General features: G+C 43.8%; 1 protein-coding gene across 1 annotated transcript in view; it reads right to left on the bottom strand.

Annotated features, from left to right (window-relative positions):
- LOC309560191 (uncharacterized protein C6orf136) overlaps window positions 1-25,654 on the bottom strand; it is a 70,882-nt gene extending 45,228 nt beyond the window's left edge. The window contains exons 1-2 of the mRNA XM_082263764.1: window positions 25,438-25,654; window positions 2,906-3,394 (exon numbers count right to left, since the gene is read on the bottom strand). Of these exons, the coding sequence (XP_082119890.1) occupies window positions 2,906-3,394; window positions 25,438-25,548 (600 nt within the window). The 5' untranslated portion in view covers window positions 25,549-25,654. The remainder of the gene's footprint in view (window positions 1-2,905; window positions 3,395-25,437) is intronic.
- Window positions 25,655-26,355: the final 701 nt, after the last annotated feature.

Genomic DNA, 26,355 nt, shown 5'->3' with positions numbered 1-26,355 from the left:
AGGGCTGCGGATGACGGAGGTATGTAAACTGACCACGGTGTCAGGACTCAGCAACCATGATATACCGTGGTCAGTTTAAAGAGAGGGGGGGAAAGGGGCTCCATTCCTGGCTCGGCAGGTGTAATATTTTGAAGATGTCGATCCTTCCCAAACTGCTGTACCTCTTTCAAACACTGCCGATATCGCTCCCGGGGGTGTTCCTGAAACAGGTTGAGTCGATCTTCACCGATTTTGTGTGGGCGGGTAAGCGGCCGTGTTTGGCTTGCCGCTACCTAGTGCTGCCTAAACGACACGGTGGTGTGGCGCTTCCGGACCCCAGGCGCTACTACCAGGCGGCCATGCTCTCCCGGTGGCTTGACTGGGCGCGTCACACAGATCTGAAACTTTGGGTTGCCCTGGAGGGCTCCCTATTTCCTATACATTTACCACGGGCCCCGCTTGTTCCCAGGGGAGTTCCTGCGGAGGTAATGTGTCATCCTACTATAGGGCCCACTATTAAGGCATGCTCTTTGGCGGCCTCGGATAGGGGTCTCTCGAGGGGTAGAGGCCCGCTCTACCCTCTGCTAGGGAATCCGGCGTTTGGGCCTGGTTGTGAGAGCGGCAGGTTCGGCGCCCTGATTAAGGAGGGTATCTTCCAGGTCTCACATTTAGTCTCGGGTTCGGACTGGCCGACTCTCTCCCAGCTGACTTCCCTGAGTGGGAGATTTCGGCTGCTCAGGTGGCAAGCCCTGCAGCTTCTTCACTTCCTTAGAGGCCTGGGGGGCCCCTCGACATTCGAGCGAGATCTAACGCCCTTTGAGCAGCTCCTGTCCACACAGGGCCACTTGCCCCATGCCCTCTCGCAGATTTATGCCCTGATCTCGGACCCCCCCGCGGACTTTGCCCTACCGGGAATTCTCGAATGGGAAAGGGAATTGAACCAGACGTTCTCCGACTCCCAAAGGCGAAATATGATCCGTTTCTCCCTCAAATCTTCCATCTGCACGAAGATACAGGAATCCAATTACAAGGTCCTTACACACTGGTACTTTACTCCGGCCAGACTGCACCGGTTCTTCCCGGAGACGTCCGACATGTGCTGGCGTTGTCATCAGGAAGTGGGCACCATGTCCCACGTTTTCTGGTACTGCTCTAAGCTTCGGGACTTCTGGGCCGAAGTACGTCGCATCTCCCAACTGATGACGGACCGGGCTGTCCCCGATGACCCGGCATTCTTCCTGTTGCACTGCACGGGCATAGCTCCTAAACGCTATAAAAGCTCTGTGTTTAGGCATCTTGCCGATGCTGCGAAATCTTGTATCAGCCTCTGCTGGAAGAGCCCTTCTCCCCGACGGTTGCCCTCTGGTTGCAGAGGGTCAAGTGGATGAACGATTTGGAGGACCTGGTGCTCACCGCACAAGGTAGGAAGGAACAGTACTCCAAGACTTGGTCCTGCTGGAATGTATTCATATTCTCTGACGAGGGGATGGCACTTCAGGGCCTGCCCTCGGGGCAGGAGCCGTGATTGACAACGCAGTCGCCCGCACGGGAGGACACTGATGAAACCTGACTGGCCTTTCCTGCTTACCCACCTCACGCTCCATCTCCTTGTCTCCCGGCATAGTGCCGGAGCTACCCCCACTGCTTTCCTTTCCCGCCCCCTACTCACCCCCTCACCCTTCTTCCTTTTACCCTGGATGTTTGCAATTATCCCTCTACTCTCTCTCTCCTGATGTTTGATAGAAGCACCTTTGGATGTCTGAGATCCCATGTGCGTGAGACATGTTGCATCTCCCTAGTACGTCTCGAGACGATTGCAGTGATTGTCCTGAGTTTAGTTGGTGATACTTTACCTGATTGGAAAAAAACGGGAATGTTGATCTCATATGGATACTTTACGGGTATGCTGTTTTCCACTATAGACTCTATCTCTGATGTCATGCACTTTCTGGGATTGTTGTTTACTGATACCTTTGACTGTATCTTGAAGTAATTTTTGTTACTTGTTTGTTCTTTTGTATGACTTATATAAATAAAGAATTTGAAAAAAAATAAAGAGAGGGGGGGGGGGTAGAAACTGGCAGGATCAGCCAGGTTTTTCAGGTGTTACAAGGGGCCAAATGAAACAGCACAAGCACAGTGCTGTATAACATGCTTTAAGGGAACAGGATAGAGATATATAAATTTTTTTTTTTTAGGGTAACAAACTCTTTAAGGACTGTTAAACTACAATACCCTAAATTTTTGTTTTAAAAGAGAAGTTCACCTTTCAGAGCATGTTGTGTAACACTTGGGTGTAACATGTAACATGCTCCAAACCTGAACCCCTGATTCCCCTCCTGCCTGTGACAGCAGGCCGGGGATCTTCTTCCTGCAACTGCTGTCAGATTATGAAGATAGCACAGCCATGTAGGACTCCACCCACACAGTCTCATCATGAATTCACAGTGATCTGTGAATGAGAGAACTACCAATACCTTCAGCCATTGCAGCTGACGGCTTGTAGTTCTCAATGAAAACAGTCAGCCTGTATTGAAGGTACTTACTAAAAGCTGCAAGGCTTGTCTGCAGGAGCCTGACAGCGAACCCCTGATCCACTGGTGCGACACTTTGTAGGCCCGAGTTTAAACCTAATAGAACCAATGTGCATGTAGCTTTTAATGGCATATGGAGTCTTAATTACCCAGGTTTTGGTCTGTTTACCTGCATTGGGCCCCTAAAGCAATTGAGGTCCTCCCTAATTCATTGGTCAGTTCATATAAGCGCTGCCATTTCCAAGACAGCAGTCTTTTCAAGTGAATCTTGCCATAGGGGCAGTGGAACAGGCAAACATACTTTTTAATCTGGTGACAGTCACTCTAAGGGCATTAGACAGTTGCAAGCTTTGTTATTTGCTTTAAATTACAAGTCCTGTGTCTTGGCTCACCTCCTCCCTCAGCTTCTCATGCATTACCGCTAAATGCTCTTCCATATCGGGCTGGTTACTCCCGGTAGCCTGACTACCCTTAGTTTTGGCACTGAGGGTAAATTCCAAGAGACCTTCTTGAGCTGCCGGTGTAGGAAATACCAGAGCTTGGTAAGGGGTCCTGCACAATCCAGGTTCAAAGAGACTTCTGAAACAGTCCAACTGTGCACTGCTAAGATACCCACACTCCCTGCCAAGATGGTAGCAGTCACTGGGCTCAGCACTGTGACAAAACTGAGAAATTGGTTTTGGAGGTAGTTTACTTTGGATTATAATGTCTTTTAGCTGCTGCAGACCTCTGTTCTGCTCAGAGGTTAAAGAAGACAGTTCAATTCCCAAAGGTCTTGTATGTGGTGAAAGAACAATGGCTGTTGGAGGTACTGGTCGTCTAGCAGGAGTGCTGGTACCGGGGAAGGGACGCAATTCTCGGTACAAGATGACATTGCGGACCTAGGGCAGAATAAAATGTAATTAACTTGTGACCAAGTGAAAGCAGAGACATAAACTTTAGGTTGTTATAACAGTGCAAGAAAACACATCAGACCAGAGTTTCAGCTAGAATTATATATGACAGATAAAAGGGGCTATTGTAAACTTAGAAGCCCATTTCGGATGTAGCGGTATGGTCTAGCCAGGCCACATTACAGCTTTTCTATTAAATCCTCTTACTCAATATTTATAAATTATTCGCTGACTTTAGGACTCTGAAATCCTGTCCTAATGAATAGCAGAAAAAAAAAGGATACAAGGAGGAAGAGGGAGGGTGTCACATGACAGCACTCCCCTCCTATACACAAAAGTGTTCTCTGCAGGACTTTGCAGGCTGCACACTGCGCTCTGAATTATATAATTTATACAAAATGTGACTGCCAACCAGGGTTGCTGTCAGTAAATTTACGAACATGTGCCCAGCATACATACAGGTTAAAAGACATACTGCAGTGCAAACATGATGGGAAAGGACACAGACATGTACAGGGCTAGCGGTAATGCACAATACTTAATGCATTACAGGGCTTTAAAAGCGTATGGAGTAATTCTGTAAAATTAATCCTAAAGAAAAAAAAAAAAGCAACAACTAAAACAGATTAGTGTGAAACACACGCTGTTCAGCAAGCACTGCAACTGTGCAAATTTGGAATGTTTACCCTAAAAAAGAACTAAAACCTCCTATTCTTCACAGTCAAAGACAGCACCATTTTAGTCTCTATTTAAATCTGCAGTTGCCTTGGTGCTGTTCATGTGATCGGCTAGGAGACGGGTAAATGAAAGCTAAACGTTCCAATCCTTTACAGCCAAGGAAGCTGCCATGTGATCAGCTATTAACAGTTCAGTTGGGAGCACTCCAACAAGTAATGGTAAAAATCACCATTCACATACCTTTATTGTTACCTTTAGTGTTTTGGGAAACAGTTAAAAGAGGTGCTAAACCCTGCAATACTTACCTATCCCTTGTTAGCATCTTCTACCGGGTGCTGGGCTCTTTATTGGCCGGCACGAGATGACCCCACTTCTGTACATGCACAGGAGTGCAGTCATTTCAGGAGACAGGCGCAATCCCGGAATGTAGAAAGCATCCAGAAAATATTCACAGCGCTTCGCTTTTTCCAAACTTTGTTATGTTACAGCCTCATTACAAAAAGGTATTAAATTCATTATTTTCTTCAAAATTCTTCAAACAATACCCCATTAAAGCGGAGTTCCGGGCACAGAAAGCATTTTTCAATAAACATACCCCCGGGACAGTCAGGGCTAGCACATTCCACAATGGCTAGCCTCTGATCTGTCCCGGTTCGCACTTACCTGCAAGAAGAAATACTTACTTATAAAATTTCTTCCACAGCGTTTCCATCTCTCTTGTGGGCAGCTGAAGCCGGCGCGATCCTCTTCCGCGTCTTCTTCTCCCAGAATGCGCCTGCACCGGCCCCTCTCGTCACTTCCGGAGCGGCGCCGCATTCCTCCACAGCTTCTGGGCATGCCCAGAAGCTGTTTAGCAGGGAATGCAGCGTCGCCCCGGAAGTGACGAGCGGGGCCGGTGCCGTCGCATTGATTCCTGGGAGCGATGACGTTCAGCTCCCAGGAATCATCGCGAAGGAGGAAGTGACGGAGGAGCCGCGGCACAGAGGGAGGAAGTACATTGAGGTGAGTATTTTCGATCTTCAATTACAAGGTGAGTTTTTAAAAAAAAAAAAACCTAACTATCCAATTCCTTTTCAGGTGAAGGTGAAGAAGCGGACGGGCACAAAAAAAAAAAATATCGATTTTGTGCCCGGAACTCCGCTTTAATGAGGTGAATAAAGTTTCTCTGAAATCTTTGCAAATTTATAAAAAAAATAAATAAATAATGGACACTGACAAGCTGGGATCCTATGAGTAAAGGATTGGTTGAAGTAAAGCAGCGAGTAATGGTCAAGCTGGATATATCCTCCTTTCTACTCACTTAAATGCCTTTTTTCTCTGCTTCCCCCCGGCATCTAAGCACATTCCACCGCACACTGCTAGCATCTAAGCACATTCCACCGCATACTGCTAGCTTGTCAGTTTGTCACTCCAATTATCTTTTACTCTTTATACACAGCATATGTTTACGCAGTGAACCGCTAATTTTATAAAGTTAAATTATACTCATTCACAACTTATGCAATAAAACTAACATAGCAGATTGATATCAAGACTGGATGGACTTAAACCTCCCAATCTCCTAGCCATATTACTCTAGGGAAGGGGAGAGGAGGGGGAAAAGAAAAGGAAAGGAAAAGAAAAGGAATTGAGTGTTGTCTTCTCCTCCCCCCCCCTTTTTTTTTTTTTTTTTTTGGGGGAGGAATGCCAAAAAATAAGGGGGGTGTACAGACACGCCGTGCAGTTGTAGCGGTGACCCCACCGTCCAAATCTACAATAACTATGGCATCTCAGACAGACCAGACAACAGCGATCAGGGTCGCAGAGCCGCCTGCAAGTTTAGAGACACTTATGCATGCCATAGTAGACTGTAAGACAGCCTTGACCTCTAAAATTGATAGTGTACAATCAGAGATTGGACTCATCCGTAAAGATATGGATACTTTTCGAGACAGAGTTACCGAGATGGAAACGCGGGTCTCAGGGGTAGAGGACGTACAGAAAGGTTACAACTCAGATGTTCAGCGGCTTGAACCTAGGGTTAAGCAGCTGGAGATACGAGCAGAGGATGCAGAGAACCGCAATCGCAGGAACAATCTACGGATTATTGGTCTCCCGGAGGGGTCAGAGGGTGTAAACCCGGTGACCTTTATTGAGCACTTACTCCCGTCCATCCTTCCAGAAGCTAAATTCTCTGCTTTTTTCTCAGTGGTACGTGCGCATCGGATACCAGTGAAACGAGGCCCTCCTGGCTCCCCTCCTCGCACATTTATTCTCAGGTTCCTACATTACGGAGACCGGGACACTGTCTTACGAGCGGCCCGCTCTCAGGGTGAAGTGAAATACGAGGGTGGTAAACTTTTTATTTTTCCAGATTATTCTGTCGAAACACAACGTCAGAGGAAATCGTTTGATCAAGCCCGTTTTAAGTTAAGAGAAAAGGGGTTGAAATATAGTACTTTGTTCCCGGCTAAATTGCGGGTTCAAGATGGTGAACACGTGCGTTTTTTTTCTTCCCCTAAAGAGGTGTTATCCTGGCTTGAGACATATAAGTAAGACTGGACTTGAAAAAAAAAAATTTTTTTTTTTTTTTTTTGGACTTCCTGGAAAACTGTAATGCATGATAAATTGTGATAATTTATAATATATATATGGTTAGTGACAATATATATGTATATGTATTTTTTTTTTTTTTCTTACAGTTTACTTTCCCAAATTTTATCCGATATTTGGGTGAGTTGATATATAACTATTTTTGTCCTTTTTGAACGCCGGAGTTTTCTCCCCTCTCCCCTTTTTTTTTTTTTTTCTTAAGGGGGGGGGGGGGGTAATATAGTGCCTTTTTTGACACTTACCCTCTAGGGTGGACTATGAGGTCCGCGGTGGGTGGGATACAAACCCTCTCCAATTTTGGGGAGATGGGTGGGGTGGGGGGGTTGGGGATGTTTGAACATTACTCTGTTATTGTATTATTAGTTAACTTTTTCCTTCCCTTTTTTTTTTTTTTGTTTTTTGTATTGGCACACAAATCTATATATACCAAAATTTCTATTAAGAATGCAGATGAATACCAAATGGAGCAGCTTCTACCCGGGTTCTGGGGAATACTGTAATACTTATTCATTATCCTTTAATACACCGTTTCATGAGTGGATATGGACTCTTTAAGGGTGATTTCTTGGAACACTAGGGGTTTGAATTCCCCGCAGAAAAGATCCTTAGTGTTCCAATATTTAAAATCTTTTAATCCCCATATATGTGTCCTTCAGGAGACCCACTTGCTGGGTACTCGAACGCTAGCTCTCAAGAAATCATGGGTTGGGCATCATTACCACTCTACGTTCTCTACGTACGCTCGTGGAGTTAGTATTCTTATCCATAAGTCTTTTCCGTTTAGATTACTGGATGTTTCCCTAGACCCGGATGGACGATTTGTTTTGCTCAATCTGCAGATATCATCTTTTAGTTTATTGCTGGTAGGGTTATATATACCCCCGCCGGCTTCAGTTAGGCTCCTGCATAAAATTTTGAAAGAAATTGCAAGATACGAGAATGATAACATACTTATTGTGGGTGATTTTAATATGGTTCCAAACCCGAAAATGGATAGAATGACTGGAGATTCTTCTACCAAAACGGATCTTGCCGAATGGGCAGAGACTTATGGGCTGACGGATCTGTGGCGTTGGCACCATCCCTACTCTAGGGAATATACCTGCCATTCCGCAACTTATAAATCCTTCTCTCTAATTGATTTAATGTTTGCAGGTGGTCCACTCTTATCTCGGGTGCGGGAGATTCGGGTTCTTCCTCGTGGGATCTCTGACCATGCTCCACTTCTACTAAATATGGAACTATCTGGCAACCCCTCTGATAGATTATGGCGATTATCCAGATATTGGATCTCTGATCCTGATATAAACCCTCTAGTGGCGCCTCAAATAGCCGCCTTTTGGGAGATAAACCCGGGCACGGCATCAGTGGCTATGGTCTGGGATGCCTTTAAAGTTTGCACCCGGGGGTATTACCAGACAGCTATTGGGAAGATCCAACGATACAGGCGAATAAATTTACTGCAAAAAGAAAAAGAGGCTAGAGATATGGAAAATTTGTATATATTTAAACTAGAGACCCCACTCATTATACACAATTTCAAACTTTGATTAGGGAGGTAATGGGAATACGTACAGTTATCACACAGAAAAAACTCCTTTCTCAATCCCAACGTATTTTCGTACAAGGAGAGTATAATGGTAAAATGCTTGCGCAAATTTCTAGGGAACAGACAACTGGGTATAGTATAGCACACATTCAGGATCAATCAGGCATTCTTCATTCTAATCAAGAAACCATCAATCACAATTTTACTAATTATTATCAGGCCCTATATAATACTAGGGTTAACTATTCAGGAGATGAATTAGATCACTATTTGCAGGTAGTGGACTTCCCGGTCTTAACCGATAAATATAGGGCCAAATTAGATGCCCCTATTACTCTTTTGGAGATCCAGGAAGTGGTGGCTTCCTTACAACCGGACAAAACACCAGGACCGGATGGAATTCCTGTCGAATTCTATAAGGCCCCTATGGACCTTCTGGGCCCGCATCTATTAGCCACTCTTGTAGGATCTCTAAACGAGGGGGAACTCCCTAAAACAATGAGCGAAGCAGTTATTGTCGTCATCCCTAAATTAGGGAAGGATCCATCATTATGTTCATCATATAGACCTATTTCTTTATTAAATGTAGATGGGAAGATCCTTTTAAAGATTTTGGCTACTCGACTTAATAGTGTTATTATAGACTTGATTCATCCGGACCAAACCGGATTCATACCTGAACGGGGCACGGATATCAATATCCGGAGATTGTTTACACATATGGCCTTGGCGTCGGGGGAGGGAGCAGGTGTGGTCGCCTCCCTCGACGCCGAGAAAGCATTTGATTCTGTTGAGTGGCCATTTCTTTGGAAGATCCTAGCCAGCTTCGGGTTTGGCCCTAACTTTGTGTCATGGATTAAGCTTCTTTATGGGAACCCCACGGCTAGGGTCCGCACTAACTCATCGCTGTCGGGTAAATTCCCTCTATTGAGGGGTACCCGGCAGGGATGTCCGTTATCTTCGGCTTTGTTTGCCTTGGCTCTGGAGCCGCTCGCGATTATGTTGCGGGCGGACCCACAAGTCCGAGGCATTAAAGTGGGTGTCATTGAAGAGAAGTTGTCCTTGTATGCAGACGATACCCTGATTTATTTGGCTGATGCTTCCACTTCATTACATAGGGCACTACAATTATTCGACATTTTTGGTCGTTTTTCAGGTATACGTATTAATTGGTCTAAGTCTGTCCTCTTTCCACTCCATCCATCGGTACCTTTAATTGATACTCAGACACCGTTGAAATGGGTACAGGATATGGTGTATCTGGGTATCAAAGTGGGTCCAACATTGGATGTGTACCAGCAAAATAACATCGACCCTTTAGTTTTACAATTAAATAAAAGGTGTGCGTCATGGCGCATGCTTCCCCTATCCCCGGTTGGTAGAATCAATTTATTAAAAATGAGTTATCTTCCAAAATTTTTGTATTTTTTTCGTAATTCCCCTATCGATATGACTAAAAACTTTTTTTCGAGATTAGACAGTTTGGTAACAACCTTTGTATGGGCCGGGCGTATTCCACGAGTCGCAAAGCGTACGTTATATCTCCCACTTGCAAGAGGGGGTTTAGCGCTTCCAAACTTTAAGCTGTACTTTTGGGCGGCTGTACTGGTGACGGTCCGGTGGTGGTTTTCCCAACCCAAAACTAACTCCGCAGTTACACTAGAAGCAGCATTGCTGGGTTCCTATGCGGCCCTTAGTAATCTGGTTTTCCGGGGTGAACGGGCACATCCTCAAATAACCAGTCTGATGAAGACGGTGCTGCGGATATGGACTCGGGCGCGGGTGATATATAATGCACCTCTACATATATCCCCCCACACTCCGTTGTGGGGTAATCCTAATCTATTACATTTGTACCAACTTCCTGAACCCCAGGTATGGGCTGCCAGAGGGATTGTCACCATGAAACATGTTATTAAAGATGGAAGACTTCTAGGGTTTGACGCACTCCAGTATACCTACTCATTGCCTCCCACTATGGTTTTTCGTTACCACCAGCTTAGTCATGCTATGCGGGCTCAGTTTCAAGGCCCTGTTATCTTGGAATAAGACCCTTTGGAGAAAATGTTAACGTTCAAGGTAATAGGGAAAACTCTCTCTGCTATATACTTTATACTTTCAACAGATCATGGTCGGTCTCTTGAGAAAATCTATAATAAATGGAAGGACGATATCCCTGACCTGACGGTTGAAGATTGGGAGGACTCGGTTAATAATTATATCCCCTCAATGATAGCGGCTAGGGATAGATTTATACAACTTAAATTCTTACACAGAGCATACTATACGCCGCAACGTCTTGCTAGGATATATCCTATGAAAGATCCCTCGTGTGCCAGATGTGGGCATGGAATTGGTACCTTTATACATGTAGTTTGGTCATGTCCGGAGCTGGCAACCTTTTGGAAGGCCGTGACGGATACTATTGGGGAAATTTTTGACATTACGATTCCTTTGGACCCAAAGGTAACTCTATTGAGTAACCTTACAGAAGTGGGAGGGGATAGATACGATAAAATGTGCATTATGTATACCTTGTTTTACGCTAGGAGAGAAATCCTTTTGCGATGGAAGCTACCCGAACCTCCCACCCGATCAACTTGGATAGCTGCCGTTACTAAGACACTTCCATTCTACCGTTTCACATACGGTAGTAGGAATTGCCCAAAAAAATTTGATAAAGTGTGGTCAGCTTGGATTGATGCTGTAGGCGTGCCAATGTCACCTGTTCCATAATGACAGAAGTAGGAACTTATTAAAAATATTTTTTTTTTTTTTTTTTTTTTTTGTTGTTGTTCTGTTTTGTTTTGTTTTTGTGCAGAGTAATGTAATGTAGCTGTAATTATTTGTTCTGTTTATATGTTTAATAAAAGAAAAATCTATTTGTTAAAAAAAAAAAAAAAAAAATTACATGTACATACCGTAAGTATTCACAGCCTTTGCCATGACACTCAAAATTGAGCTCAGGTGCATCCTGTTTCATATTTCATTTTTAATAAATTTGCAAAGATTTCAAACAAATTTCTTTCACGTTGTCATTATGGGGTATTTTTGTAGAATTTTGAGGAAGATAATGAATTTAATCCATTTTGAATAAGGCTGTAACAAAACAAAATATGTGGAAAAAGTACAGTGCATCCGGGAAGTGTGCACAGCGCTTCAAACAAAGAAGATAGCAAGCAGGCAGGTAGGATTCTTCTATTGCAACATAGACACTACATGCCACCTCTGCACTAAGGAGCCTGCCTGCTCGCAGTGTTTGAAAGCGGGACTTTAGTTCTTTAAAAGCACACAGAGCAGCCTGTGTAAAACACATGCCTAAAGTATTTGTGTTTAGGCACGAACAATTCTTCCTTCATTCTACTCAATGACTTCACATGTACACGTTATGCAAGTAAACGCAGCTGTGTGTAGAAGCTGATCAATTACTATAGAGCTGTGTTTAGATGCGCACAAAACTATATGCTGTGCACAACAAATGCAGTGTTTTCTGCCTGTGTAAGTGAGCCCAAATGGCCAATTTACACGGACTTGTGCCAAAATGTATGGAAAATGCATGTACATTTCCATTCATTTCAGTCGGGTTTTAACTCGTGCTAAAATCCATTGACACACGTTCTGACGTCCATTGACATGCATGTGCAGTGTTATGGTGTGAATAGGACACATTGGATATTGTTTTTCAGATGTCCTTCTACTGATCTGCATTTTACACTGGTGTGAATTGGCCCTAAACTCAGTCAGTTTAGCATGTGCAGGGAGTGCAAGGCTCCATTCACAGTTGGCTTTTTGGAATTGCGGCAAAATCGCAAATGCAGATTCAAGTGCCATTTTTTTTTAAATTGCACCATCACACTCACAGCAAATCACAGCGCATGAAGCTTGATGCCCAAAAGAAGCTCCTTTTTGGGCAGCAAGTTTTACCCAATGTAATATGCTGCGATTGCCACCCAATAAATTGCGCGACAATCTCAGTGTGGCGGCCACCCGGGTAGGAGCATGGGTCTCGTCCCCAGAGATGTCCTTTTCCCCCTAGTAGCAATTAATGCTGTCGTAACTCTGGTCTCGGTAGGAAAAAAAGTAGACTTTCCCAATAGTGATAATCAAAAGCAGGTATAGCTTTCCCCCACAGATATTAGTCGAGACTGAATGCTGGGGGTGAACTGGTTTATTGGACAAGAATACAGGTGTTTTATACACTTGAGAAGTAGGTCATTCACTACATGAACAATGACCCAAATATTTATCCATAACATCACACAATGGTTAAATAATGAGGTACAGCTGATACAAGGCTAATCCCATCATAAAGGATCCTCCAAGAGTTAATCTAATTAGCCACCAGACAGAAACAATAGGTGAATAAATTACCCTATATACTCGAGTATAAGCTGACCCGAATATAAGCTGAGGCACCATATTTTACCTAAAAAAAACTGGGAAAATGTACTGACTCGAGTATAAGCCTAGAGTGGGAAATGAAGCAGCTACTGGTAAATTTCAAAAATAGATACCAGGGGAAGCTGCGGGCATGGTACAGGAGAGGAAGAAGCTGCGGGCATGGTGCAAGAGATGCAGGGGCTGCGGCCACGGTGCAGGAGATGCATGGGCTGGGGGCATGGTGCAGGATATGCAGAGGCTGCGCAGAGGTCTTACTTACCCATCCCTGAGGCGCCTTACATTTAAAAATGGCGCCACACATCATTGCACATGTGCCGTCTGCCCGAGAATGGCCGAGTGCGAACGGGCTTTCCCGAGTGGCGCATGCGCAGTGTACATGTCGGGCCGGCCACCGCTGACGTTCTGTCAGCCCCAGAGAGAACAGGTAAGTGACTCGAGTATAAGACGAGGGGGGCTTTTTCAGCATAAAAAATGTGCTGAGATAGTCGGCTTATACTAGAGTATATACAGTAGCACAATTACCAATGTGTGGAAGACAGGTGGTTAAGGTGATGACATTAGCATCTACCATGAGTCTGAATGTGTGGAGCAGTCCTTATGGACAACGTGCCATTCAGGCTTCCAACATGGCCACCGGGCCCAGAGTCTGTGTGTCCTGGGGAGGCATGGACTTGAATCCAAAGTAACATTACTCCAAGGGCCCCACATATAGTGTCTGTCTTTCACTCCCAGTGACTACCGTCGCACTCTGCAAAACTAAAATTGAAAAAAAACTGGCACCTGAACCTGCGTTTTGTGATTGTAGTGCGTTCTGAGATCACGGTCAAAATTGTAGCAATTCTGCCATGATCCCAAAACACCAAGTGTGAATTGAGCCAACTATCCCATTTGCTCCCAACTAAACTGTCAAACCATCAAATGGTTGGTATCATGACTGATCACATGTGCAGCACCATGGCAGTTGAAGATCAGATACTAACATGGCAGCTTCCTTAGCTGAAAAGGATAGGAGGGTTTAGTTCTGCTTTAACCACTTGACCTCCAGAAGATTTACCCCCCTTCATTACCAGGCCATTTTTTTTCTAATCTGCACTGCATTATTTTTACTGACAAATGCGGTCATGCAAAGCTGTATCCAAATAAAAGTCATGTCATTTTTTCCCCCCACAAATAGAGCTTTCTTTTAATGGTATTTGATCACCTCTGCAGCTTTTATTTTTTGCAGTATAAAACAAAAGATATAAAAAAATAATAAAAAGAAAGAAAAAAAAAATATATATATATTGTTTACATTATGCTATAAAACACGCCCAAAAAAAAAAAAAATATATAAAAAAAAATTATAAAAATCAAATTTCTTCATAAAACGTATGCCAATATGTTTACGTGTTCGGTAAAAAAAAAAAAAATCCCAATAGGCGTATATTGATTCGTTTACACAAACATTATAGCGTCTACAAACTATGATATAGATTTATGGAATTTTTATTTATTTTATACTAGTAATGGCAGCGATCAGCGACTTATAGCGGGACTGCTATATTGCAGAGGACAGTCTGACACTGTGTGGGAACCAGTGACACTAATACAGTGATTATTATACACACACACACACGGGCTGCCCTGTAGCAGTAAATCCTCTAAAGGGTGGTCCAGAAGTGGTTAAAGTGGAACTAAGACCATCAATTAATAGTTTACAAACACAGGGCTTGTTCACACTTGACTAAATTTCTAACGCTTAACAAACGATTCTATAGCGTTAGTATCAGCGTTAGACTCGCTTTAATGAGCTTTAGTATGGGCGTTAAACTGACATTAATGATGAGTAAAAATGCTCCCCAATGGCCTATGGGCAGTTTTGAAGCATTTCATGAGCGTTAAGGCGCATTAAAAGTGCTACACATATGCCTATTCAATTACAGTTAATAAACTAATCGCAACGCCCCGCAACTGCCTGCCAGAGCGTTTGCGAAGCGTTACCATAGACTTGAATGGAAGACATTGAAAGGCTTTAAATGCCTCTTGACTCGACATGAGGCTTTTTAATGTTGAAGCGGCGCTGATGCTTCATGTTTTGATAGCGTGAACAGCACTATGTGCTGTCCATTGTTATCATTTGCATAGGTGTTTGAGGGACGTTAACGCCTCTCAAACACCTGCTTATAATGCCAGTGTGAACTTAGCCTTACGTTTATGGCGTTTAAATGATAACTGTCACACTCGTGCTCTTAACTAAACTGTCAAACTGGTATCATAACTGTGTGTATCATAAAAGTGTATACTCTCAATGACCAGGTATAGTCCGGGTGCACCTCAGATCATAATGGAGGAGAGATTATGATCTGAGGTGCAACCGGGCTATACCTGGTCATTGAGAGTATACACCACAGGATCCCCAGTGGTGTTCCCAGTTATCCAAGGGTGATAGGATCCCCATTGATGTCATAATCAGAGGAACCAAGTGGTGACCTTTGAGGGGCATAGGAGCCACATCCATTTTGGAGTATAGGCCTATTACCCCTGTAGGGGTTCCCCCTTCTGGTAAGTGCGGTCCTGGGAGTGAGGGGAGCACCTTGACCCAACACACCGGCCACCCTTGAAGAGTCACTGGAAATACACCTCTGATGTGAAGTTGCACCGATTTAAAACCTGAACTGGAGCACTTTGTCGTGCAATTTGGACTATTATTAATATAGGTGCACAGATTTAAAACCTGCACTGGAGCACTTTGTTGTGCGATTGGGACCATTATAATAAATTTTTTTGGAGAATCATACCTAACTTTATAAAAGCGATAGACACCTTATTGTATATATCTCTCTGTAATTTTCCACCTCCTTTGCTACGCATGCGATTTGGAATCGCATCTCATTGCACCATTCATTACCTGCTTTTTTAAAAAACCACTGTTGTATTAGTTTGGATACTGAGTAGTATTCACTTGCACCCGCCCCTCTCTTTGGGTTCGCTCTGTACAGAGTATACGCATATAAAGTCACAGAAGCACTTTATATTTGCACCTTGATTGTCATTTGCACCTTTTTGGCTTACCGATGATTTTTGATACATTGTATAATTTATACCAGAGACGCTTAGTCACCTTATATATAAATGCACTTTATTTCTATAAAAGGGTCTCTTCCCTTTTACCACTATCAGTCACTTATTTGGGTATTAATTCAGCATATTATTTATGTCCATTTTTGGTGTATATTATCCAGCACATTATGTAGAAGTATTTACTTGATGTTTATTTTATGTACTTAAGTATTATTTGAACACATCTGGCAATAGGTTCTTACAGCGCGGACACATATATACATATTTTCTCTTGTATCCTTTGACCTATATTTGGTAGCGCCACTTACCTCCTTACCACCCTTTCACCTGGATTAAAAGCTATCTGCAGGGGCAAGTCCAGAGGGTGGTGATAAATGGGGAGTACTTGGAATGGTCGGGTGTAAAAAATAGGGTCGCCCAAGGATCAGTCCTGGGACCAATCCTATTTAATTTATTCATAAACAACCTAGAGGATGGGATAAACAGCTTAATCTCCGTATTTGTGGACGATACTAAATTAGGCAGGGCAATAACTTCTACGTAGGATGTGGTAATCTTACAGGACGACCTGAATAAAATAATAGGATGGGCATCTTCATGGCAAATGAGGTTTAATGTTGAAAAATGTAAGGTAATGCATTTGGGTGCCAGAAATACGAACGCAAGTTGCTCACTAGGGGGAGAGCCTTTGGGGAAATCAAAGATGGAAAAGGACCTGGGGGTCATAGTAGATTCACTCCAGAGATAAAACAATAATTCGGACTATGGTCCTGCTACATCTGGAGTATGCCGTCCAGTTCTGGGTGCCGGTCCTCAGGAAGGAGGTAATGGAACTGGAGAAAGCCCAGAGAAGGGCAACAAAGCTAATAAAGGGGCTGGAGGATCTCAGCTATGAGGAAAGACTGCAAGCATTGAACTTCTTTTGTCTGGAGAAAAAACCCTTGAGAAGGGATATGATATCAATGTACAATACCTTACTGGTGACCCTAGCATAGCGAACAAACTGTTCAGTGAAAGGGGAGAATACAAAAGGACTCACAGCCATTTGCTAAAATTTGAATAGAAGCGGTTTAACCTTAAACTGCGTAAAGGGTTCTATACCGTCAAGAGTGGTAAGGATGTGGAACTCTCTTCCACAAGCAGTGGTATCAGCGAGGAGCATCGATAGTTTTAAGAAAATATAAGATGGGCACCTTAACCACAACATACAGGGGTATACAATGTACTATTGACCTAAACAAACACACAAACACCCCATATGTTGAACTGGATGGACTGGTGTTTTTTCTTTCGTTCATCACAGGACACAGAGCCATAAATCATAACATATGGGTTATATAGCCACCTTTAGGTGAAGGACACTGGCAACCAATCAGAAAGGATGCCCCCCTATAGAACCCCTCCCACACAGGAAGTATTTCAGTTTTTTTCGCCAGTGTCTAAAGGTGATGGTCGCAGTGGAGAGAGTCTCTCCACATTTCTCTTCAGGGAAGAAAGATATACTACATACCCCGATCAAATATCACTGAATCTAAGGGGTTAGCTACCAGATCCATCTAAAACAGTCAATGGGCTAAAAAGATGGTACCTGAGCCTCGGGAAGCAGATACAAGGTTTTTCCTGTAATGCTGTCCTTTTTAGGTGCTGGACCCTGGGATCCAGATCCTTGGAATACCAAACCCCAAAGGCGCTCCGTGCAGGGTGCCCTACAGGTCCAAGGCCGTGGCCCCTCTAAAACAAGGAGACCCAGTCCTTGAAGGTCTCAAAGACAAAGCTCGCCATGATGGGTGAAGATTGGATTTCTGTTTCAAAACAGAATCCTGCAGCAGGACTGGTGAGTCCAATTTAAAATATTTACACATACATACAGCAAACCTTGAAGGTTAAAATTGCTGGCATAATTGCAGGTTGTAAATATTTTATGCACTGTTCCGCTTAAAAAGATAACAGAGACCGAGTGTTATGTGAGACTCTCCATGAGACTATGAATGTTAAAGCCTAGGCAAATTACATCTTGTTAAGCATTATTTCTGTGCTTGTTTTTTCAACACACTGTTTTCACCCTGTGCTGATTACCTGAGAGGTATCTAACGGTACTCACTGTCACTGGGAGTGAAAGACTAAATAGACACTGAGAATATGGTTTAGATTACTTCAAATGAGACAGTAATATTTATCAACCATATATTTCAAGAAATATACGAAGACTATTCCTAAACCTGTTTATTCTGAACATGTTCATTGAAAGCGCTAATCACATTGGCCTCTGTTCCATGTTCTTCAATGTTCGAGACGGACAGTCTGTCACTGGTGGTCTCTTCCTATTGTCTGTGTGATGTGTTTTCCGTTACGCCCGTCTGTACCATTGTTAATGAACTCCCATATTGTTTCTGTCCAGATGGCTAGATAACTAGTTCAGGTTAATTCTATTTCTGGCGGCTAGAATATCTGATATCCATGTTCAAGACTGGAGGAAGCCGTATACTGACGGAAGCCCACAAACACAGTGTGGGCCGTGGTTCCGTTACAGTTGTGACAAACCAATGTGTGCAAGAGACTGTGGATGTTAAGCTATGCAATACATCTTGTTGAAAGCTCTGGCTTTTCCTTAGGGATTAAATGTGCCATTTAGATCAATTGTAATTATATGAGCTTGTGCAGTTGCGGGATGATGCAAAGTTTGTTTAAACATTATTTCTTTGCCCATGGTTATCACTCGGATTTCTTGCCCTGGGCTGATCACCTGAAAGGTATCAGCGGTGATAAGCAAAATTGGCACAGAAGCGCCCGCATGTTCGTCTCCTCCCCTGATAGCGTGTCTGTGGCGAAGGCCTATTCGCGTGTGAAAATCTTCGCCTTTAAGTACAGGCGTACGCCACACGCAGGGCGTGTTAAAATGCAACTGATGTGCACGTGGACGCCACATAGCACGCCACACATGCACAGTACAGCATAAATGGGCGCAATTTAGAAGGAACCGTTTCCAACACGCTAGCCTCTGCTGAGGCTGAAGGGGACATAGAGCAGCAGCAGCTGGGTTGCGTGAGTCCCTGTGGGTGTATGTTTACTGGCACAAACAGGTCTTGTATCTTAGGATAATCAGTACTGTGTGCCCCAAGTTTGTCTTGCTATAACGCAATGTCTGCCCCAAAGAGGGCTGGGGGGGGGGGGCACAGTTGGAAGGAGCACTGTGATGCCACCGTCAGAACTTGAAGGTCCTAGCCATGCTTCCTCTGTGTCTACTCCCCCTGAACAGTCAGAGGCGACTAGCCAATCTGAGCCATTACGGTTGTCAGGCATAGTAGCTACCCCAGGTGCTTCTGCCGCAACCTACGTAACTAAGGACAATTTGGCCTTGGCATTAGCCAGCCTTGAGGATAAGATTGCTGACATGATTGCAGCATTACTAAGAGGGAAGAAACGTGATAGATCCCCCTCACCTGGGCCACCCCCTGAATTCAGTTCAGGATTGGGCAGAGGATGTGGAAGAAGTAGCTGATGAGGACCCTATAGTGGGTCAAGCTGAGGTTTCCACTTCTGGGGAGTCACGGTCAGAGGAGTCTCTGTCAGCCTCTCAAACCCAGAGATTGTTGGTTCAGTTTCTTACTGAAATGGTGCAGTCTGGACACAAATTTCCTCCCTTAGAGACAGCTGAAGTCTCCTTTTCCTCTCTAGGCCCATTGCACCCTCCTCATAGTCCTCAAGCAGAGGTGGATATGAAATTAGCCTTGAGCACTATTAAAGGGCAAAATTCAGCCTTATCGATATTCTTCTAGGAACCGATCGCTTCCCATTCATTGGTTCATACCTTCGCCCGGGTAATGTTACATTTGTGAAACCCCCATTGTGTCCTTGGGACCTAAATTTGGTGTTGGCAGTGTTCCAAAAACAGCCTTTTGAACCTCTGGGGCAGGTTCCCCTGGTTCTTTTGACCAAAAAAATGGTCTTTTTGATTGCGATAACTTGGGCTAAGAAGGGTATCGGAACTAGCAGCTCTTTATTGTAAAGAGCCGTTCTTGATTTTCCATCAAGATAGGGCGATTCTACGTCCACACCCAGGTTTTTTGCCCAAGGTGGTGTCCACCTTTTATTTGAATCAGGACATTATACTACCTTCCTTTTTTCCAGATCCTCACTCAGAGGAAAGGTTTTTGCATTCTCTTCATGTAATGCGTGAACTTAAGTCTTACTTAGAGAAATCAGCTCAGATTGGTAAGGCCGAGAGCTTGTTTATGCTGCCAGAAGGGACCAGGAAGGGTTGGCAGCATCTAAGTCTATGATTTCTCATTGGATTCGCAAGGGTTTACCTAGGCGTATGGTTTAGAGGGGAAGGTTCCATCTTTTCCTGTAAAGGCACATTCTACAAGAGAGTTAGGTGCCTCTATGGCTCAGATTTCCAAGCCCGAGACCCGGTTGTCGGTGCATAAGTTCACTCGTTTCCATCGAATGGATGTTGGGACCAAGGAGGAATCTGCATCTGGCCGCAGTGTTCTGCAGGCAGCAGTGTAAAACTTCTTGTGGTCGGATGGTGGTATTTTTTGGTGTCCCCCTCCCCTCAGATGCATTGCTTTGGCCCATTCCATATGTTATGATTTATGGCTCGGTTTCCCGTGGTGTACGAAAAGAATTGTCCGGTTCTCTCCCCCCTCCGCCTGTGCTCTCTGACAGTTCCCTTCACTTCATTGAGGGCAGCACCGGCTGGTCCGAGCACATGCGCACTCCAGCACACCAGGTCGGTGGCTGACATAGGAGAACCCGGAAATAATTTACTGGGGATGGGGGTGTTGGAGGTGTAAGCTGTCCGTGGCGATCCAGGAGAGGGATATCGATGGCACACTACCATTTTACATGCTTGCATTGAACTCCCCCATGTGAGTTTCTTTCAATGTGTTGCTTGTAATTTTTAATAAAGTGATATTCTGCTAGGGCGGCCGTGCGCTCTCTTTTTCATTTATTTGTATGAAAAGAAAAATTGAATTTTTAATACAGACTTGCCTATAAAATCCATTTCTTGAAGTACATCACGAGAAACAGAGGTGTCTCCCCTCTTCTATGGGGTCTTTATTGCTTGCTACAAAACTGAGGTACTTCCTGTGTGGGAGGGGTTACATAGGGGGGCATATTTTCTAATTGGTTGCCAGTGTCCTTCACCTAAAGGTGGCTATATAACCCATATGTTATGATTTATGGCTCTGTGTCCCGTGATGTACTTCAAGAAATTGATTTTAAAGGGAAGTCTGTATAAAAAAAATCTATTTTTTCAGCTTCACTATGTAAAATAAAAAGCCTGCCACATCTCAATTATTGCCTTCAGTTCCAGTAAGTTCCTTCAGTAATCCCTGGTTCACACTTCTGCAATGCGAGAAACGCAGTAAATCCTCTGCGTTTTACGCATTGTAATCACACGGCATCCATGCGATCTACTGCGAGTATCAATGTTTGTTAATTGACACCCCGAGACAGATTGCAAAATGCAGTGCGATTGCCAGAATCACAACGCATAGGTGTGAACATCAATTCACGTGCGGGGGAAAAAAAAAAAGGTCCTGCACCATTTTGGTGCGGATGTGATGCAATTTGAGCTATACAAGATGTATGGCTCAAATCGCACTGCACAGACATCACATGTGCTGTGCTCAGGAATGTGGTGCAATTCCTGTGTGAATCACATACAGTGTCTGCATCGCACAAGTGTGAACCTGGGCTCAGAGTTAAAGTTTGGTTGTCATAAACACACTTGAAATAGTGACAGTTGTCACCAGATGCCTGCCTTTAATGTTACAATTTTTGAACAGCTAAACAGAAAAGTATGGAGTCGTGGGGAAAAAAAAAAAAAATGATTACTCACCTCGGTGGATACAACATCGCTGTTGCTACATCTGTCTCCCGTCAGTTCTAAGACTGGGAACCGAGCGATCAAAGACCACCGATCGCTTGATCCTCGATCTTCAGAGAGCAGCTGACTGTCAGTCATCTGCTCTGTCCCTCCAGCACTCACTGGAGCGCCGGACTGTGGAGTGGGTGGAAGCAGCTGGCTCAGTCTTCCAGCTGTTCGCTGGGAGACTGAGCCAAATGTCGGTCCAGGCACCTGGGTGGATCCCCACTGTAAAGTTGGAATCGATCTGGAGCCAGGACCGGCTCTGTGATATCAGCTGTCAGCAGATTTTAGCTCGCTGTCTGCTGAAAATGGGCCACAGGAGAACAGAATAAACTGCACTCCAGTGATCCATATGAGAAGTACTGACAAAAGTTCCCCCTTAACCGATTGCCAGCCGTATACAGTACATATATGGTGGCAAGGGGGCGCTCTGTACACAATCACATACCTGTACATGATTTTGGACTTCTGGGTCTGGGATCCGCTGATCGTTCGAGAGAAGCAGAATGGTGGTCTGCCGATGTAAACAAGGCAGATCGCCATTCTGTGAGAAGGGAAGGTAGTGATCCTGTGTTCCTACCCCCAGAGTTAGAAAGCACTCCCTAGGAACACATTTAACTCTCTTTGATTGCCCCTGTTAACCCCTTCCCAGCCAGTGTCATTAGTTCAGTAACAGTGCATATTTTTAGCACTGATCACTGTATTAGTGTCACTGGTTACCAAAAAACGGTCAAAAGTGTCTGATTTGTCTGCCGCAATCCCGCTATAAGTAGCTGATCGCCACCATTACTGGTAAGACATAAATAAAAATGTCATAAAAATATCCTATAGTTTGCGCAAAAACCAATCAATATACACTAATCTGGATTTTTTTCCCCCAAAAAATATGTAACCGAATACATGTTGGCCTAAATTTTTAACTGGATATGTTTTATAGCAAAAAGTAAAAATATTGTTTATTTTCAAAATTGTCAGTCTTTTTTGTTTATAGCACAAAAAGTAAAAACCGCAGAGGTGATCAAATACCACCAAAAGAAAGCTCTACTTGTGGGGGGAAAAAAGGAAATACATTTTATCTAGGTACAGCATCACACGACAACGCAATTGTTAAAGGAACACAGTGCCATATCGCAAAAAAAAAATGGCCTGGTCATGAAGGGGGTAAATCTTCTGTTGGTCGAGTGGTTAACTTTAATCGGTGGGTTGCTCTTTCAAATGTATTTAAGCCCAAAGATGTAATACCTCACAGCTTACCAGTCCTTAGATGTGGCGGCTGCATTCGTTTTCTTATTTTTGGTTGGTGTTCTGTAGTTTACAGAGAAGGAGTCTATTCTGCAGCCTCAGGCTGGGTTCACACTTATGTGAATTGGATGTGGGTTTCAATTCGTATGACAGGAGAGTGTGCCTGGTGTTCTATCAGAATACCGCTACCTATCAGAAAATGGAAGGGACAATGCAGAAAAAATTGCTTACTTTGCATGCTCTATGCGTTCCAACATGGATGCTATCCGTTTCAATCGTTTTCATAATGTGACAGCAAGGAGGCAGCAGCGGACATCTTTTTACACCCAGCTAAGTCTTCAATTTCACATGTATTTTAGCAGTAAACTCACCTTATATATTAAAATAGACTATTTCACAGCGACCGAGTTAAATAGTCTATTTCACTATATAATCAACGTGTATAGGAATTCACTTGCGCCACTGGTATAATAATCTCAATTATTTTGGTAAGCTGCAAGTTCAAATAACCATGGAATAGTTATGTGCATATGAATAGAATGGGTAACTGCGCTAACCTCTAATGTATGGGGGTAGTGTAACCCCACTCTGTAATCTATGTTTAATTAATGGGTAAGATTATACTCCTATCCATATATCACTCATAAAGTGCATATAGTGTTCAAAAGTATTAGAAGTGCATCGGAGCTGGCTGATACCATAAATAGTGTAAAATCTGATAAAATACTATTATATAAAAATATCATCAGTTTGAACATTCACAATATCAATAAATTCATAAATAGTTTCAAAAATGTCCTCTATAATTTATAAAAAGTTCATTATATTGTGCTGTAGATGAAGAAGAAAGTGCAGTAGTGCAAAAAAGTCCTTTCAGTGCAATGCCATGCTGTAATAGTGATGGTGTGACCCTTCACTGATCACCTCGAGTGCTGTATGGTAAGATGGCTCACTTACCAGATGTTGTGGATTCCTGTTGGCATACACCAGCAAGAATCAATCTGCGCTTGGTCTGTTAACTCCAGGTTCCTATATATGGCAAGGATCCGCTGGATATTGCTTGTGGTCCAGGATGTTGGAAGGTAAGGAGCTCCTCCTCTGGATATGGCTTATAGCTCAGGATATAAAAAGCAGAGAGCTCCTCATCGTGCAGAATGTTAAAAAAAAACTCCTTTATTTTAAAATATTACACGAAACATCAATGGTGTTTAAAAACACTCCAAATTTCTATTAAAAAAACTCCAAAAACAAAAGTGCACTCTTGTGTTTAAAATATCACTCCAAGACGTGGGCAAAAACTCATGCTGAACAAGATCTGTATAAAATGTCCGCTCCTGCCCTTTGCTAGACACTATCCAGCCTCGCGGCTACTTTACCGTGTCTGTAGGTGAATTTGCCGTTCCCGGAAGTGGGATCTCGGTGTGCACCGTCGGGCTCAGAGCGAGGCAGCGTGCGTACCAACTTGACGCGTTTCGTCAGATGTGACGTCTTCGGAATAAATAATATAAAATTATAGAGGACATTTTTGAAACTATTTATGAATTTATTGATATTGTGAATGTTCAAACTGATGATATTTTTATATAATAGTATTTTATCAGATTTTACACTATTTATGGTATCAGCCAGCTACGATGCACTTCTAATACTTTTGAACACTATATGCACTTTATGAGTGATATATGGATAGGAGTATAATCTTACCCATTAAACATATATTGGTGCAGATTACAGAGTGGGGTTACACTACCCCCATACACTAGAGGTTAGCGCAGTTACCCATTCTATTCATATGCACTATATAATCAGTTTGGTGCTGAGCAGTGCGGGGTGTACCAAGATGGCCGTCGCCACCTTCTGCCTGCAGTCTTGTTCGCTGTATATACTGTAATACTAGAATAATAAAAACAGAATCTTGTGTTTTAGGATATAAGGTGAGTTTATTGGTAAAATAAGTGTGAAATTGAAGATTTTCCTGGGTGTAAGAAGATATTCGCCGACGCCTTTCTGTTCTGTCACATTAGGAAACCCATTGGCCGCATAGCCACCATGCTGGAACGCATGGTGCATGCGCAGTAAGCATTTTTTCCCAGAGAACGTCACTTATGTTACATATTCTGACAGGACACCGGCTCTCAATGGATCCGGTTCACACATCTCTGGAGGGGCTGCAGAGCGGATTGCACAGGGGTCCTGTGTGTCTTTGGCACCGTTTCAGATCTGAATTCAGGCCTGATTTGTTCCTGAAATGGAGAACAGGGACGCACCAGACCCCTGCTGACAGCCGCATTCGTGGTAACCCAGCCTTAATGAGAAGCAAGCAGCCTGGGGTGACAACGCTGCTTCTACACACTGTACAGAAGGTGAAGTGTTGTCACCTGGTGAAAACAAATAGAAACATCTGAAGTCCCCACAAGGACAGGAAAGCTGCAATATATGTTTTCTCTTGGATTTAGATGCCCTCTGATTTGCAGTTTGTATTGGAGCGCCCTCTGAGTATGGGAGTGCACACAGGAAGTGGGAGTCTGTGTGTCACGTGTACAGTTATCCGTCTCTATATAAACATATAAAGCACATTGCTGCCTCATTCCCACCGACACACAGCCCTCTGTGCTGCCCATATATACTCACCCGGCTCCCTTCCCGGAGTCTCACGGCCGCTCCCCCGGCTCCCCTCACTCCGCTCTTCCACCTGCCGCCAAGCGCCGGGGCCCCTCGGAGCCTCCTCATACACAGCGCCATCCGGTCACCGGCACGACGTCACCACACAGTAACCGGTGCCTGAAGGTAGAGCACAGGGCGCGCAGGACAACCAGCGCCCACACAGGGAAGCAAAATCAGACAGCCAATCAGTGGAAAAGACACAGTCCTCCATGAACCTATCAACTGACAGCACACTTGCCCGGTGCAAATCTGCCAGCCTATCACATCGTGGAGGCGTGAGCGTAATGACCAATAGAATACTTAGCAACCACCAGCATATCAGCCTGTAAGAAAACTTGACCACCAAAAATGCGGTGATTTTGTACACTTCCGGGATATGCGTTCCAAGGTTTTTTGTGACGGAGGCTTCTTCTTATTGGACAATGTATTACCGTCCCACCTCCATCTTCATTCAATTGGCCGAAAAGGCTAAAGGAGCCCTGACGTGTGGCAGTGCCATATTGAGTGAGGGAAAGTGCCTGCGCTTTTCAATGACACTTCTAGAGAAGGTCACAAAAGGAGGAAAGTGTAACCTTAGGTACATCTGGCTCTTGTTGCTGCAGGGTAAAATCAAAGTACACATCAAAGATTTCCTGAGTCCTAGCATGATCAGTGGACATTAACCCTTTCGCTGCCAGCTACTTTTGTTTGCATGTTTAACCGCTTGAGCTCTGGAAGGTTTTACTGCCTTCATGACCAGGTAATTGCGCTGTCATGCAACGCTGTACCCAAATAAAATGTATATCATTTTACACAAATAGAGCTTTCTGTGGTGGTATTTACCACTTTTTTTTAATTTTATAAACAAAAAAAGACCGAAAACAACACCTATAGTACCCAATAAAA

Source organism: Pelophylax lessonae (assembly GCF_965119305.1).
Source record: "Pelophylax lessonae genome assembly, chromosome: 7".
Taxonomy (NCBI): Eukaryota; Metazoa; Chordata; class Amphibia; order Anura; family Ranidae; genus Pelophylax; species Pelophylax lessonae.
The sequence above is the reverse complement of the archived record's forward strand: the minus strand, read 5'-3'. Positions and strand labels throughout refer to the sequence as shown.